General features: G+C 43.6%; 1 protein-coding gene across 1 annotated transcript in view; it reads right to left on the bottom strand.

Moving 5' to 3' along the window:
* Positions 1–7,347: 7,347 nt before the first annotated feature.
* The window catches only part of PTPN11 (protein tyrosine phosphatase, non-receptor type 11), a 115,740-nt gene continuing 105,457 nt past the window's right edge, over positions 7,348–17,630 (bottom strand). Inside the window, exons 7-12 of the mRNA XM_006099057.3 lie at positions 16,998–17,152; positions 15,831–15,898; positions 15,170–15,321; positions 13,061–13,173; positions 8,723–8,824; positions 7,348–7,947 (exon numbers count right to left, since the gene is read on the bottom strand). Of these exons, the coding sequence (XP_006099119.1) occupies positions 8,755–8,824; positions 13,061–13,173; positions 15,170–15,321; positions 15,831–15,898; positions 16,998–17,152 (558 nt within the window). The 3' untranslated portion in view covers positions 7,348–7,947; positions 8,723–8,754. The remainder of the gene's footprint in view (positions 7,948–8,722; positions 8,825–13,060; positions 13,174–15,169; positions 15,322–15,830; positions 15,899–16,997; positions 17,153–17,630) is intronic.

Genomic DNA, 17,630 nt, shown 5'->3' with positions numbered 1-17,630 from the left:
GGTGCACCCACAGGCACCCAAAGAGGAGCATTTTATAGAAATTGATGCTGGTGACTCAGTAATTCCAGTCATGTCCATCAGCCGCAGAGAATGAAATATCTTCATTCCTAAACTCAAAACAAGACAGATCCAGAATTTAATAGAAAAAAATATGTCAAGCGACAGAGTTCACAGAAAGGCATGTACAAAGCAATTGAAAGGATGCTCAGCCTCACTTTTAAGAAAAATACACATTTAATTACATTGAACTATCATTTTTCACCTATCAGAGCAACAAAGGTGCAAGTGCGGCAACATGACAATGTGATAAAGGTGTGGGGAGACAGGCCGATAGAGGTATAACTGGTTCAGCCTCCCTGGGGACAGTTTGACATTACCTCTTGAGTAACAAATGCAAAGCCCTTGGAACCAGCCCTTTTACAGGGACACAGAACAGTTCAGAGTTCAAAATCGCTGGTGGTCCTTGGGGTAGAACAAGAAACACCGTCCAACGCATGGAGGAGAAATTTCTGTATGCTGTTTTGAACCTGTTACATTTTGTTCAAAGCAAATGTATTACGTAGTCAAAAAATACAGTTTTGTTAGTTTGTGTGTTTTTTTTAAGAATCCTATTTTATTTTATTAATATATTTTTATTGATTCCAAAAAGAACTCCCCCTTGCCCAACCAGCGTGGCTCAGTGGTTGAGCACTGACCTAAGAACCAGGAGGTCATGGCTCGATTCCCCATAAGGGCACATGCCTGGCTTGTGGGCTCAATCCCCAGTAGGGGACGTGCAAGAGGCAGCCTATCAATGATTCTCATCATTGATGTGTCTATCTCTCTCCCTCTTCCTTCCTCTCTGAAATCAATAAAAATACTTTAAAAAAAAAAATTCCCCTTCTGTCTCCCAAAGCTATACATAGAGTAGGCACTTAATAAAATCTTGAGGACCTGACAATCATTCTACATTCCAACTTATCTTCTAGGTAAGAGCTGCTGACTGTCAGCATTTTGCTGGTGTAAGGGGCTAAGTGACCTGTAATCCCAGTGCTTCTTGGACACGTCTGATGAAGTAAATGACAAGTACCATCATATAAGAAAATGGTTTTATTCCTAATTTTTAGTTCCCATACAGTTTACAAATACACTTGTACTCTGGTAATTCAGCTTTGCAGCTAGCAAAGCAGTTGAACTAACACCCATAAATACAGGTGGGGGGACAATTAATACCCACTAATGTTTCTCTACATAAACTATTCTTTTAATGTCACTTTTTAAAAACAATTGCAAATAGACTGCATAATACATGGGCAAAAAGGCAATTAAGTGAATCTCTGGAAACACTAAGTGTATAATAAACAGTTCATATTATCAACATTTACATGATTCACATCAGAATGATGACATCCTAAAACGTATTCCTTTTAAAGGATAGATTTATCAATAAAATATTACATATCTTTTAATACTCTGGTACAATACTTCATATACTGCAGGAAAATTAAATGTAGGTCTAGTAATCAGCTTAATAAAGGATCCTTTTCCATTAGCTTTTATTAATAAAAGAATCACAATTAGGTCATAAATAAGACAGGCAAATTATTAATTACATGATTTGAGGTTTGGGATGAAAACTTGTAAAAATTAGTTTGATATATAGCAAAGTTATACACCACACTAAAACCAACTGTTTAATAGCTTTGCCATGTGTGAACTGCTCGTAGCGAAAAAAGAGCGAACGTTTTAATGATGGAAGATTCAATAAACTATATTTTGGAACTTATTTTTCAAGAGGAAGAGGGAAAAAGACTTCAACAAAATTAAGGGCTAATACAGGCATTGTGAAATCAGGGAGGTGATGTGCTTGCTCTGTAAAACTTTATTCCCCCAAAACTTTATTCCCCCAACAACGTACAGAAAGTTGCACTGGGTTTGCACTTATGTCTACAGTCTACGTTCCCCTTATGGATTAATTAACTACAACAAAGCACTTCACAACTGAATACTTTTCCACATTCCCCTAAACTAGAAATAACCCAAGACCTTATCTTATTCTTACAATCCCCAGTACAATCACCCCTAAAAATAATCTTGATGATTTTCTTGGCTTTTCCAACACAACTGGGCTCCTTAAAGAATGCAAAACGCCAAGAAAGTCATCCATCTATTTTCTCAACTCCACTCAACCACATTTTAAAAGCCACTGATTCCCATAGAATAGATGACCATCATTTTCAGGAGGGTCACACAGTAGATATGAGGTGTCTTTAGGTTTTTATTTTTTATAAAAGTTATTAAGACTGAAATTTGGCATTTAAAAAAAAACCCAAGTAGCACATGCCAGATAATTTCTTCATCCCAAATATAAAATCCTATGCTTATAATTTTAAAATACTCAACCAGCTATGGGATATTGTGCAAATTTTATGTCTACCAGCGACCCCGAAGCTGACCGAAGCCATGTCTCTCTCACACCTGATTCAAATATTACTGACTGCTGTGGCCCTGGGCCCTTTGACATCCTAGAAACCACCTCTTTGGAACTTCCATTTCCACTATTTTATTTTTAACCTGCACTCTGAACTCCCCACATCTTCACTTGCCTGATTCCATCCCACAGAAAGAAATCTGAGAACCTGCAATAATCCCCTTTTATCAAACACAGTAAAACTTAGCACCTCCGGACTGTCATAATCTTGTCTGGCAAAAGTTGACCTAACATGATAGTTTACTGACATGGTGGAGGGAAATCTAAATGAAATCAATGTCCTATATCAGAAGAGAGCGAGCCAAGATCCGGTGTTTCCGTTCCAAGGGCAAAAACCACCGATCGGAAGCTACAGGCAGAGACTTAATGTAGCGGATACATTTATACAATCAGACCCTTGTATGCTGGTGAGAGACTTTGCCCCCAAAGTCCAGAGTCAAAAACATGGAGATTTAAAAATAGCGGTGGAGTAAGTGGATGCTTCACGGACATGCTCCCAGGTCCAAACTGGAATTACAACTAAAATACAGAAGAACTTACTGAATAATCAATGGAAGACTTGCTGGAGAGAACCCTGATAACCAAGGACCAAAAGTGGAGACTGCATAGAGGCTGGTAAGAGGGGCAGAGGCGCAAAAGGGCTGGCTGGGCCCCCACAGAGAGCAGCTGAAGTTCCGGAGATATCTCAGCTGTGGGGGGTTGCCACTGAGAACTCTGGGGTCTAATTCCCAAGGTAGGCCCCCCAGCAGAGAGCACCAGAACTGAGAAGGGTACCCACATAATATATGGCTGTGAAAGCAGTGGGGTAGCTGTCTGCTAGGCAGAGATGGTTGGAAATTCAGGCACCCTCTTAAAGGGCCAACAAATAACATTCCCTGTGGAGCCACCCATCTTGTGCTCTGACAGAGGAACAGCAGAGTGGACTGGAGCTGGGTGAGCAGAAGCCAGGATCCAGGGCTCTGGGGTTAGAGCTCAGAAAGCAGACACCTCAGTTTCCTGTGCTGAACCATTCCCTCATGCTACAAAGGTCATCTTTCTCACACAGACAATTGCTATACAGGCCGCATTGCCTGGGGGGAAGACAGCTGACCCACCCTATTGGAAAACACCTTGTCCCTAACAAGACTGAGAATAACAATTAGCCTCCAGGCAGCAACAATTACCCCACCCTGTTGAAAAAAAACTCTTGCCCTGTGTACAATTGCCTGAGGGCAGATCAAGAGGAATCCTATCAGTCTGTAGCCAGAGGCGGTCTCTGGAGGTTTTGAGTCTTTGCTTGATCTAATTCGTCAGAAACAGCATTTGACACGGTCCTGCACTAGAGATTGAGAGGTGTAGCAGATCTACCTAATACCTAGTCACAAACCCAAACAGGCAGCCAAAATGAGGAAACAAAGAAACAACCCACAAATGAAAGAACAAGAGAATTTTCCAGAAGAAGATATATATGAAATGGAGATTTAAAAAAAAAAATTTATCTGAAACAGACTTCAGAATAATGATGGTAAAAGTGCTCAACAGCATGAGAAAAGATATAGTAACTATGAAAAAAGAACAGTGTAAAATAAAGAATGATTTAGCACAAATACAAAACATATTGGAAGGAATACACAGCAGATTAGGGGGAGCTGAGGACCAAATCAGTGAATTAGAAGACAGGGTTGAAAAAAATCACTCAATCAGAGAACCAAAAGGAAAAACAATTAAAAAACAGGATGATAACTTAAGGGAGCTATGGGACAACATGAAACAAAACAACATTTGAATAGCAGGTGTGCCAGAAGAGGCAGAAAGGGAAAAAGGGATAGAGAACGTGTTTGAAGAAATAATGGCAGAAAACTTCCCTAACCTGGTAAAAGAAAAGGTCACACAAGTACAGGAGGCACAAAGAACCCCAAGCCAGAAGAACCCAAATAAGTCTACACCCAGACACATCATAATTAATATGCCAAAAATTAAAGACAAAGAGAGAATCGTAAAAGCAGCAAGAGAAAAGCAAACTATTATCTACAAAGGAGTTCCCATAAGGCTGACACCTGATTTCTCATCAGAAACTCTATGGGCTAGAAGGAAATAGCATGAAGTACTCAAGGTAATGGAAAACAAAGATCTGAAACCAAGATTACTATATCCAGCAAGGCTATCATTCAACATAGACGGTCACAACAAAACAAAAAGAGAGCCCACTACATGAGAGAACATATTCGCCAATGTTATATCCGATAAGGGTTTAATCTCCAAAATGTATAGGGAACTCATACAACTTAACAAAAGGAAGATAAACAATCCAATCAAAAAATGGGCAAAGGATCTAAATAGACACTTTTCGAAAGTGGACATACAAAAGGCCAAGAAACATATGAAAACATGCTGAAAGTCACTAATCATCTGAGAGATGCAAATTGAAATGACATTGAGGTACCATCTCACACCTGTCAGAATGACTATCATCAACAAATCAACAAATGACAAGTGCTGGCAAGGATGTGGAGAAAAAGGATCCCTTGTGCACTGCTGGTGGGAATGCAGACTGGTGCAGCCACTCTGGAGAACAGTATGGAGTTTCCTCAAAAAATTAAAAATGGAACTCCCATTTGACCCATTAATCCCACTTCTAGAGAAGAAATCAGAAACACCAATTAGAAAGAATATATGCACCCCTATGTTGATAGCAGCACAATTTACATAGCTAAGATTTGGAAACCGCCTAAGTGCCCATCAGCAGATGAGTGGATTAAAAAACTGTGGTACATCTACACAATGGAATACTACACAGCTGTAAAAAAAGAAAGCACTCTTACCATTCGCAACAGCATGGATGGACCTGGTGAGCATTATGCTAAGCGAAATAAGCCAGTTGGAGAAAGATAAATATCATGTGATCTCACTCATTTATGGAATATAATGAACAACATAAACAGATGAACAAAAATAGATCCACAGACATAGTAGCATCAAACAGACCATCCATCCTCAGAGGGAAGGCAGAGGAGGGTGGGAGGGGGAAAGGTAAGAGATCAACCAAAGGACTTGTATGCATGCATATAAGCATAACCAATGGACACAGACAGTAGGGGGTGAGGGCATGTACTGGGGAGTGGGAGCAGCCAGGGACAGGTCAATGGGGGAAAATGGAGACATATGTAATACTTTAAACAATAAAGAATTTAAATTAAAAAAAAATAGACAGTCAAATAAAGAGCTTCTCGGACAACAAAAAGGCTAAAGAAATACATCACCACCAACCCAGCATTACAAGAATGCTAAAGGGACTGTTGTAATGAGAAGAAGAAAGAGAGAGAAACCTAGACATACAGAATTAAAATGGCAATAAACAAAGTCAAAACATTTCCATAAAATCGAGGCAAAAAAGGAGAACCATTCAATGTGACAATGCGATAAAAAGAACAGGATTCAAGGTCCTTGTTGCAATCTGAACTTGAATCTCTCTGCAGGCTTGACAAGGAGACAGTAGTCATTTACATTCCTCGTAAGGTGATCACTTTCAGGCCACACTTGTGTTCTGAAGCAATTCTAAGGTCGATGGATCAGGGAAGGGGGTGATATAGGAGGAACACTACACATTTTGCCTGTGAAAATGGCAGCCATCACTCGGCCCAACGGATCTCAAGGTTTCAAGGGAAGCCAAGACCTCAGGAGGGAACTACAACCAGGGCTGGGTCAAGTCCTTCCTCTCAGGAGCAAAAGTTAGGAGGATGCCAGAAAGGAAACCATGCCTAAATGGCAATGCTGCAGCAGCATTTTCTTTTCTTCAGAGTCAACCAGTGAGACTTTCATTGAGACACAGTCACCGAACAATGACTCAACACATGGGGCAAAGAGGGATGTTTTTGAGAGAAGGCACTTCAGGTAGCACGTTAGCAAATCCTACTGCTGATTCAATCTGCCACGCAGCCTGGTTAGGATGCTCCTGCTCCCGGCAGCCTGACTGCACACATGCATGGAGGCCTGAATGATACCAGTAGCAAGAAGAGAGCCCCTACTAACCTCCCTCTGCAGAGGCCACGGTGATGGGATGGTGCTTTCAAATGCTCTGCCCCCTAGACACATCCGTCCTTACAAGACCAGAAGTGATGATTCAGAAAAGATGCTCAGGGCTCGCAGAACTGGTGCAGGAAGCTTCTGGAAGGCCCTCTCTGTCTGAAGGCCCGCTCTTCCAGCTTACACATGCCACTGCAGCTTCCCAAGGTCACTCACTAGCAGCTCCTACTTCTACTAACAGTAGTTTTGTTCCTCGGTTCTGGTTCTGACAGTTACACTGGGGACCCCCAATCAACTACACCTCCACTTCATGCCCTGGTGGAGTCCCCTTTTCCTGAATCTGGGTCGGGCCTGTGACTTGCTCTAATCAACAGAGGGCAGTAGAAGTGATGCTGGACAGTTCTGCGGTTAAGTCGTAAGAAGGCCTGGCCACTACTGCCTTACACTCTTGGGAGCTCTGAGCTGCCACGGAGCTCTGAGCTGTCGAGGCCACATGGAGAGACGCGTGGAGAATGAGACCCGAGGACCGCGTGTACAGAGAGGGGCCCAGCCACCCAGCGCCTCAGCCAACCTGCCGACCAGCAAGAGAAACACCAGCAAGCGACACCAGCAAGATGCTGAGCCCCATCAGACTGAAGAGTAGACAGGAACAAATAGACATTTTTAAGCCACTAAGTTTTGGGTGGTTTGTCAGCAACAATTGAAAACCAAAACACTGGTTATCCACAGATGCATTTTTTTCAAAATACAAGACAATACTCAAATGAAACACACACACACACACACACACACACACATATATATGGCAAACATTTCCCCACCACAGTAGGCTGAATGGTCATTGTTTATCTGCTAAGAAAAAGCACACCTTGATCCTAAATTCCCAGGATTTTCCCCATGATTTTTTAATGGCAATACAAAGGAAGAGAGTCAAGTTCTGAAAGTCTGGGGCACTGGCCTAATTATCATTTAGCCCCCCAAAAAAGAGGCCATCAAAATGAATTACCCACTACTGGACAAATGATGATAAATAAAATTGTTCTCATTTCTACAGGATGTTGTCATTTAATTTCCCCACTTTTTCCTCTAACAAGTGCCCCATTACCCCCCCCAAAGAGGGGGGAAAATTAAATTTGTTAGGGTTATAAAAAGAAAGAAAAATGCCAATAACTAGGATTCGAATCACCACCATCTGCAAAGTACAGAGCACAATTTAACTGCTTCCTCAATTTAAAATAAAACTCTATAAAATATAACACTGTCTACACTGTAGAGATGATTGCTTATCTGAGGAAATGAGCAATTGGAAATCGGGTGGTGTTGAGTTAGAACGGAGTGGTCTTTAAATGGTTTCAGATTCTGCTCATCAAAAGGGAGTCGACCACAACGCAAGCCTTCGAGGTTCAAGTTCATTCTTCACATAAACTTTCTTGCATCTGTTCTTGATCTTTTCATGGAGAGGGTGAAGCCCACCTCTGAGAAGAAATAAATGAGAATTCTGAAGGAGCATGCATCTAAAAGTCCAGCAAGGCATTAAACCACTTAACAGAAGATTTAAAGCTTTTTAAATATACTGCTCATTGAAATGAGAATTTCAACATGAAATACTAAAACTATGAGTTTCTAACTTATCATTAAAACATACAGCGCACATGGGTCACTGTCTGAAAAGGTGATTGACAGGGTGGAGATGGACAAGGGAGATGAATTTCCAGCAACAGAGCTGAAGGGACGTGCAGTGGAGCCAGTCGGAGGCTCTGGCTGTCCAGTGCCCTGTGTCACACAGCCTGTCAGAGGCCTCCTGGGATGAGAACTGAAACATCCTGACTCCAACCATCCCGTGCTGTGTCCCCCGCTTCCCAGATCCTACAGATCATCTCCTGCACAGCCTGGACTAACCAGTATCAACCAGTGCCCATCACAATATCAACTATTTATCTACAATAAATGCTAACCTTGCCCTTCTCAGAATTAATTCTGCATTTGCTTTTAATGCTTAATGAACTCTAAAATAAATCCAGCTTGGAAAAAAGAAGTTCAGGGATGCCCAGCCGGTGTGGCTCAATGGTTGAGTATCCATCTATGAACCAGAAGGTCACAGTTCAATTCCTGGTCAGAACACATGCCCGGGTTGTGGACTCAATCCCCCTCTCCCTTCCTCTCCCTTCCTCTCTGAAATCAATAAAAAAAAATTTTTTTTAAAAGGCGGGAAGGCAAAAATAATGAACCAACAGCACTGCCGTTTCCTACCTATGTCTGTGCTGAAGTTTCAGCGGGTTTGCTCATCTGAAGCTCTTCTGCTGCTGCATCAGACCCACGTTCTCATAGACTCGAGCATTATCTTCTCTCATCCTCAAAAGAAAAGAGACATTAACAGAAATGCAGACCATGTGGTTTAAGCTTACATGACATTGGTAAGGCACACAGTATATTCTTTGGGGACCAGCTACAGTGAGGATATAGTTCCTGCCCCTGGAACCGGCATTCTAGAACAGGATAAAAGACATAAATATACAGCAAAGCAACTGTGAAATTAAAGTGAAATACGAGCCTCGAGCCCCTCTGCTCTCAGGGGCTTGGAGGAAAGTGAATTGTTTTCCAGGCGGGCAGAGCAAGGGAGGCCTGTGTAATGAGGACTCTGAGTTAGACCTTGAAGGAGGGCAGGGCATGTACACATGGGAAGGAATGGTTCTCGCCCTAGCCGGTTTGGCTCAGTGGATAGAGCATCGGCCTGTTCAACCAAAGGGTCCTGGGTTTGATCCCGGTCAAGGGCATGTACCTCAGTTGCAGGCTCCTTCCCAGCCTGGCCCCTGGTTGGGGCTCATGCAGGAGGCAACCAACCGATGTGTTTCTCTCCCATTTATGTTTCTCTCTGTCTTTGCCTCTCTTTCACTCTCCCTAAAAGTCAATGGAAAAATACCCTCAGGTGAGGATTACAAATAAATCTATACATATAAAAGGCTAACATGTAAGTGTCCATCCAGGTAATGACATCACGTAGCAACACCCAGCTTCCTCTCCCTAGCAACTAGCCTCCCTGCAGTTTCTTCAGCCCAGGAACACGGCTTGCTTTATAGCCAGGTGGAAACATTTCACACTGTAACCAAATGTCAGTGAAGCATTTTCCCCATGCCTCATCTCATTTGAGCCTCACAGAAGTCCTGGAGTAGGTAGGTAGGAGACTCATGGATTCCTATTTTCTTTTCATTAGCCGGAAAATGGAGATTTACAAAGCTTAGAAATTTGACCCGACTGAAAAGAAGAAATGGTGGACCTTGAAAATGACTTCAGATTTTCTCACTGCACAGAATATAGTCAAACACTGCTGCAGTTAAATATTTTACCCTTTGTTCTTCCTGTGTGACCTATAATAATCTGCTTTGTGTTCATATTTACTGCTGGGTTGCTGACAATTACCAGAAAGAGAAGTTGGGGTGCTTCACTGGGATGGAAAAGTTTAGCTACATCAGAAAGCAGGTCTAATTAAGCAAGTTTATTCTATACATATAAAGGCTAAGTTGACTCGCACATGCACAATACAGTGAGGCCTTGACTTACGAGTATCCCGACTAACGAGTTTTTTGAGATACCAGCTGTCTCTCGGCCGATTTTTTGCATTGAGTTGATAGAGTAATTTGAGTTAACGAGCTCCTTAACGAGCTCGGTCTCAGAACGAATTAAACTCGTAAGTCAAGGCCCCACTGTACATATAAAGCTCTCGCTGGGGCCAATCGCACGCATGTGTTTCGATCTGTCATTATCGATCATGAATTTGGTTGACACTTCTATTATAGAGAAAAGGCAAATAGCGATGTTAAAATATTTCTTCTAATTAATTTCCTTTCAATGTGCACAAATTCATGCACCAGAGAGAGAGGGAGGGGGGAAGAGGAGAGAGAGGGGGAGAGAGGGGGAGAGAGAAAGAGAGAAAGAAAGAGAGAAAGGAAGGAAGGAAGGAAGGAAGGAAGGAAGGAAGGAAGGGTTCTCACTTCAATCAGAAGGATCTGAATGGGCAAGAGTTCCAAGATGGGAAAGTGTAAGAGCAGTCAGGCCGGAATCTGGTTACAGAAAGGGGAACATTGAACATGAAGCTCAGTGGGAGGTGAGAGGGTGGTTAGGGCCTTGGGATGGAGGCCAATGCATGAGAGCCCCAACTCTGTCTGCTGAGCAGGGAGGGGAGAGCAGAGCAGTCCCAGAGAGCGAGGAATCAAGCAGCTGTGGGTGCCAACCAGGGGTGTGGAGACAAAACAAGGAGAGGGTCGGGATGTCCTGGGTGTGTGCCCTACGAGGGAATGACGAGAACAGAGAGAGAGAGAAACTGTTTATGTCACAGGCAGGCATTGGTGACAAGGGAGTCGTCAGAGCTGATTCTGTTGGGCCAACATGGGGGAAAGCTCCCTGGCAAGGACTCAGTCCAGACCTGCTGGTTCCACTGCAAATTATTACAGATGGCGATTTAAAATACCAACTTTCCCTGTCAGTCCGTAGGAAAGAAAAAAGCAGCTAGAGCGAAGAGACAGCATGGTGGAGAGCATATTTTTGCTATGTAATTTCATTTCAACATTAAATAGAAAGCAAATATAAATACAAGCCTCTTCTATGCCATTTTAAATGTTTATAGAGAGTATTAAAGTCAGCAGGGGTTTAAAAATCCACATCAGAAGCGTATAGAAATAAAACCCTTAAATGGGAAAAAGCAAATGTTATACCAGAGAATGGCTAGAATATATAGAAAATAATAATTACAACTGCCATTCACATAATCAATTTAACCTATGTTTTCCTATCGTGTTTGTTTAAACACGGAGTTGGCAAAGTTTTTCTATAAAGAACCAGGGTAAATAATTTAGTCTCTGCAAGCCATAAGCAGTCTCTGTCATATATTATTCTTGGTGCATGTGCATGTGCATGTGCATGTGCGTGTTAATAACCCTTTAAAACCCATTCGAGAACTGTACTCAAACAGGCCACAGCCAGGATTTGGCCTGGGGGCTGTAGTTGCTGGCCCCTGGTTTAAACACCAAGCAGACTTCTGTTGACTATGGATTGAGTTGACACATTAGTAGTGAATTAACTTACTTTTACTTAGTAAACACTCTTAATAAACCAAAGGGGGTGCTGTCCACCTCTGCAACAAATCCCATGCCATCAAAAGAAGAATGAGGTTCTTCTAAAACAGTGATTCCCAAAGTGGGCGCTACCGCCCCCTGGTGGGCGCTGCAGCGATCCAGGGGGGCGGTGATGGCCACAGGTGCATTTGTTTTAACTTTTTTTGTATTACCTTTCTATTCTGAGTTCAATAAATAGTTTCATAATTTCAAACTTCAATGTTTCTAATTTACACCTTTCTTTACTATATTTTACGAAAAAGGTAGAAACATTAATACATATATCTTTCTGTTTTTGCTATTAAAATTTTAAAAAAATTAATTTCCAGGGGGCGCTGAGTAATATTTTTTCTGGAAAGGGGGCGGTAGGCCAAATAAGTTTGGGAACCACTGTTCTAAAAGAACCACAACTCGATATACTCACAACCCCATGTAATCCTACTTGTGTGTGATCAGACTTCAGTTCAGGTAAATTCAAATTCAGGCAGCCACTGATATACTCACAAATCGGCCGGCCAACAATTCAATGAAAGATGTGTGCTACAAAGACTTGTAGGTGGTTGGTACTTTTTAATTTTTAGGGGTTTTTTTTTGTAGAGCCTAGCCCCAAGAGCCCAGCCTGGACCAGAAGAGCCCAGCCTCGCCCCTAAGCAATACCCCTTCTCCCAGCAGACCCCAGGGAGCCAGCCTCAGTGTGTCCCCGTGACTTCCACAGGCACCTCCTCCTGGAGAGTCAGCAGCCCTTTCCACCTCGGGCTCCCAGGCCACGTGTGCTCACTTAAGGGTCCTTTCCTCTAAGGCCGTCTTGTGGGGACCGGGGCTTCCCCATGGCCGGCTCAATCTGATTGTAATGGACCTAGTCCGGAATAGACCAGCCAAGGCCTAGGAGCCCAATCTAGTCCCAAAATGGCTGACACTAGTTCTGAAGAGCCAGCCGAGCCCCTAAGACCCCAACCCAGTCACAAATAGCCAAAGACAGTCCCAGAGGGCGGAGCCTAGCTCCAAAGAACCTAGTCTACCCTGAATAGGCCAGCCGAGAACTAAGAGCCAAATCTAAGTCCCAAAGGGCTGAAGAGCTGAAGCTAGCCCAGGGGTGGGCAAACTTTTTGACTCGAGGGCCACAATGGGTTCTTAAACTGGACCGGAGGGCCGGAACAAAAGCATGGATGGAGTGTTTGTGTGAACTAATATAAATTCAAAGTAAACATCATTACATAAAAGGGTACGGTCTTTTTTTTTTTAGTTTTATTCATTTCAAACGGGCCGGATCCGGCCCGCGGGCCGTAGTTTGCCCATGGCTGAACTAGCCCCTACGACCCAACCTAGAACCCCAATAGCCAAAGCCAGTCCCCAAGGGCAGAACCTAGGCCTCAAGAGCCCAGCCCAGACCCAACAGCTGAAGCCAGTCAAGACTTGTAGTTTTTAAGCTTGTCTATAGAATTATGTTCAGGTGAAAAGAGTTTCCTTCATTACTACTTACTCCGCACAGGATGGTGTTGGGGTGCAAGGCGGGAGGGGGCTCTGATCTCCAGCTGCCTGGTCCGTGAGGGAATATTTAATATTTGTATACTCGTGACCTTTCCTCTTGCTTTTCTGTAAGGTGAAGATTGCATGTATAAGGATATGACTTTTTTAAGGGAAGAAAAAAGCCAAAAAGGCATTTCAGAGAGAGAGAGAGAGAGAGAAACACTGAGTAGAGGGAATCATACATGCTGTTTAAAAATTTAACACTGTGAATGGAAGTTAACAAAGAACTCTACTTCAAAATGGCAGAATGTGAGAAGAACCACTTATAAAAACTCAAGCCCGGCCGGTGTGGCTCAGTGACTGAGTGTCAACCTATGAACCAGGAGGTCATGGTTCAATTCCTGGTCAGGGCACATGCCCGGGTTGCAGGCTTGATCCCCAGTGTGGAGTGTGCAGGAGGCAGCAGATCAATGATTCTCTCTTATCATTGATGTTTCTATCTCTCTCTTCCTCTCCCTTCCTCTCTGAAATCAATAAAAATATAATTTTTTTAAAAAAGCTGGGAAGGGAAGTCCCTAAATTCTCCAAAGCAAGGATAAAAACCAAAGCCTCTGAATGAAATATTGAGAGCTTTTCCAAGCTTCTCCCACCAAGAGTACATTATGTGCTTTAAGACATTTCCAAAATTTCCACTTTGTACCCACAATGATGAACTTCCTCTGTGTTTAGGAATCCTTCATTTTGAGCCACTTTATGCTTTAACCCTTCCTGGCCCAAATTAAGTGTAACTGGAAGATAAATATACAATAGCCTATAGTAACAATCTACATATTTCATAGCACTTACAATACCACAGATTGAAAGCACGGAAGTTCAAAACCAGTAGCTTGTTAATGATTTGACCCTACGCTTCTATACATACACTGTCTCTGAAGATGTGTTTCTACAATGAAACAATCTAGTGAGTCTTTCGGTGTGAACTGAGAACCGACCAAACTAATTAGTTGCCTCTGGCTGACCATTCTTTGTGCTGCTAGGCTAGAAACTGTTCAGTAAAGGTGGCAGGTCCCATTTTGAAAAGAGCTTAGTTCCTATTTTGAGCATAGCAACGGGGCTGGGGTGGGGGAGGGGAGGGAGACAAGCATAGCTCCCCAAAAGAGCAGTCTCCTCATTTCCCTCGTCTCAGCTCATTCCTAATTAACTCAGCTTTGTGTCTGTTATGAATAGCTTCAAATGGAAAGGCTCCAGCGCCACATTCTTCTTCATTATGCATGCTTATTAAAACTGAAATTTCACCGATTCCAACTCGACCAAATTAGTGGTTCAAACCACCGTATGCTATCAAGAGTGAAGCATTCATTTAAGAGATGGAATCAGGATAAATATGGTCTGGATTAAACTGGAACAGGCTGGAAACATCGACACTTTAAGTTCTAAGCATGCCATGTGAGCTGGGGAAAACCGTCCCCTTCCTATGTGGCACTTCCCCAAGCTGCCAGGCCAGGAGGGTAGCATGCGGCCCCTCCCCAAGCTCCTCCAGACTGAAAAATCAGAGCCATGAAGTAGGGAACAGTTTTCAGAGAAGCCCTTCCTGGTTGGGGGAATCGTTTCCCATTCCCAAATAAAGACAGTCTTCTGCCCTGGCCGGTGTGGCTCAGTTGGTGGAGCATCGTCCCATGCACCAAAAGGTCACCGGTTCAATTCCTGGGCATGTAGGGGGTGTGCAGGAGGCAGCTGATCAATGTTTCTCTCTCCTCCCTAAAATCAACAAAAACTTTTTTTTTTAAATGTCTCCTATCAGAGCCTGTCCTGATCAAAAGGAGAGCATTTGCCCTGGCCGGTTTGGCTCAATGGATAGAGCATCAGCCTGTGGACTGAAAGGTCCCAGGTTCAATTCCAATCAAGGGCACATGCCTGGGTTGCGGGCTCAATCCCCAGCAGGGGGCATGCAGGAGGCAGCCGATCAATGATTCTCTCTCATCATTGATGTTTCTATCTCTCTCCCCCTCTCCCTTCCTCTCTGAAATCAATAAAAAATATATTTTTAAAAAAAGGAGAGCATTTGCCAGCTGCCCAGAAAAGAAAATGAAAGTCCGAGTGCCAGCCTGTCCAGGCTTGGTACCTGTTCTTCTTCAATCCTGCGTTGTAGTGTTTCGATATAATGCTGGACGGCCATATAGATGAATCGGTACTGTGCTTCTGTCTGGACCATCCCTGACCTCTGAGATCGCACCATCTGAATCGTTTTGGGAACATCAATGTCACAGTCGACACCTACAAAGCAAGCACACGAAGCATCAGGAGAAAATGCAGAGCCAGGATCAAGAGGTTAATGCCCCACGTTTAGCAGGCTCAGACCTAAAGCACATCTAGTCTTTAATGTTCTGACCAAACACGTTCCAAGGGCTACAGCACTGGCCTCTGATCAATACCAATGATCCCGGACGACTACATGATAACGTGTCAGAGGTAGGGTTCCCCCACTTTCCAACTCCACTCCGTCAGCAAAGAGTAAGTAGGTGGCTGGGTAGAGACCACCACTGCATATTCAACAAAAGATCACAGTAGTGGGATCCGCAGATCCTGGGCTTCATTTTATGCCAAATGCTCAAACAGCATCACTTCTGTTCTCTGGCAAATGTATTGAAAGTTGGAGTCTTCAGCCCAGATTTCTGTGAAAATTTTTAACATTCAAATTTTCTTCCCCAGGCTATTTTCACTAGCACTTTCTGTCCATAAACTAAAAACAGGAACTGTAGCCTCTTGCCCTCCAGTTGACCTACCTTTCTCTCTGATGATGTCAATAAGGATATCGATCACAATGAACGTCCCTGTCCGGCCAATTCCAGCGCTGTGGGCAGAGGACAAGAAGCAATGACAATGAAGTCATTCACGGAAGTTTTATACTCAAAACCACGCTATTAATATGAACAGAACCAATATCTGCTCTTGGGAGTATTTATAAGATTGTCTATTTATATTGGGAAATATATTTGCTAAGAGCACAGGGCTTTGGAGTGAGTCCAACCTGCACTTGGAGCCCAGCTTCTCCAGCACAATGCGCCTGGGCAAAGTCTCTTAACGTCCCTGATCCTGTTTCCTCATCTGTGAAATGGGGATAACAGTACATACCTTGCAGGGGTCCTCAAACTAATGTGAGTTGTGTGTGAAAAACATTAGCCCCAGAGCTTTTAAAAAATTGAGTGAAGTTTCACACACATCTACTTGCCCAACACATGAATGAGATTTAGGTAACCAAGCTTTCCCCAGAATAACCATGAAGCCCGAACTCAGGCACCAGAAGCCTGCCCCCTGTTTAAAAAGTTTGAGGACCCCTGCCTTATAGGGTTGTTGTGAGGATCAAATGTGAGTTGTGTGTGAAAAACATTAGCCCCAGAGCTTTTAAAAAATTGAGTAAAGTTTCACACACATCTACTTGCCCAACACATGAATGAGATTTAGGTAACCAAGCTTTCCCCAGAATAACCATGAAGCCCGAACTCAGGCACCAGAAGCCTGCAAACTCTGGGGCAGAGGCCACAGGACTGGCTTCCAGAAGCCTGGGTGAGCAGCGGTCCTAACCTTTTGAAGCAAAAAAGTATATTGTTGGGGGGAAATATATGTCATTTCTTGGTAAAATAGAATCACAAAGAAATGAACCCTAAATTACCCTATTAAAAAAGAAAACCAAGCAAACATTACCAGACTAGGAGCTCCTTGAGAATAAAGACTGTGTTCCCCACCCCTGTCCCACCATCCTCAGTACCCAGCAGTCCTGTAGGATCTACAAGAAATATACTTTGGGGTCAAAGTGTTCCTTAACACAGTTTATGCCTCAAAAAGAGATTAAATTTTTCCCACGGTTAGACAGCTGGGGGTGGGTAGGTTAAAAAAGCCCTGGGCGTTAGGAGCTGAGACAGGCTGTGGACGAGGGTGGGAGGGCTGGTCACCTGCAGTGCACCACCACGGGCCCCGCATCCATGATGCTCTCCTGCTTATGGTGCACCTCCTCCAGGAAGTCCAGCACACCCCCGGGGTCACTGGGCACGCCGTGGTCAGGCCAGGTCCGAAAGTGGTATTGCCAGACCGTTCTCTCCGTATTCCCCTGGAGTAGAGCCAAGAAAAACCAGAAAAGAATTAAATAAATCAAGGGATTGCGGCATTGCCTGATTTTGATCTTTCTCAGATCCCATGTGAGCCAGTCGCGCCGGTCAGCACGAAGCCCCTCCCACTCCATTTGAAGGTCCTGGTCAGTTTTCCAGATTGCTCCTCCTCTTGGATCGGGCTGAGCAACCCCAGAGTCAACTCCTGGCCTCAGTCACAGAACCCAGATGTCTAGTGCGGCAATCTGTCCTTGAGGAAACGCCAACCTAAATCAACAGCAGCGAGCATTCCTCCCTGATCAGCCTCGTCCAAGCAGCTCAACCCAGGAGGCCACTGAGGTCGTGGGGCCCTGGGGCTCTCCTTCCTCAAGTCACTCGTTCCTCTTTGTTCTTTTGTACCTAACCCTTCTCCCCTCCCCCAGCCACACATTTTTATTATAATATCATAATATTTGAATTTCTTCTGTCAAGTACAAAACA

The sequence above is a fragment of the Myotis lucifugus genome, unplaced genomic scaffold (genome assembly GCF_000147115.1).
Source record: "Myotis lucifugus unplaced genomic scaffold, Myoluc2.0 scaffold_256, whole genome shotgun sequence".
Classification (NCBI taxonomy): Eukaryota; Metazoa; Chordata; class Mammalia; order Chiroptera; family Vespertilionidae; genus Myotis; species Myotis lucifugus.
Note: the sequence above shows the minus strand (reverse complement) of the source record. Positions and strands in the feature narration are given on the sequence as shown.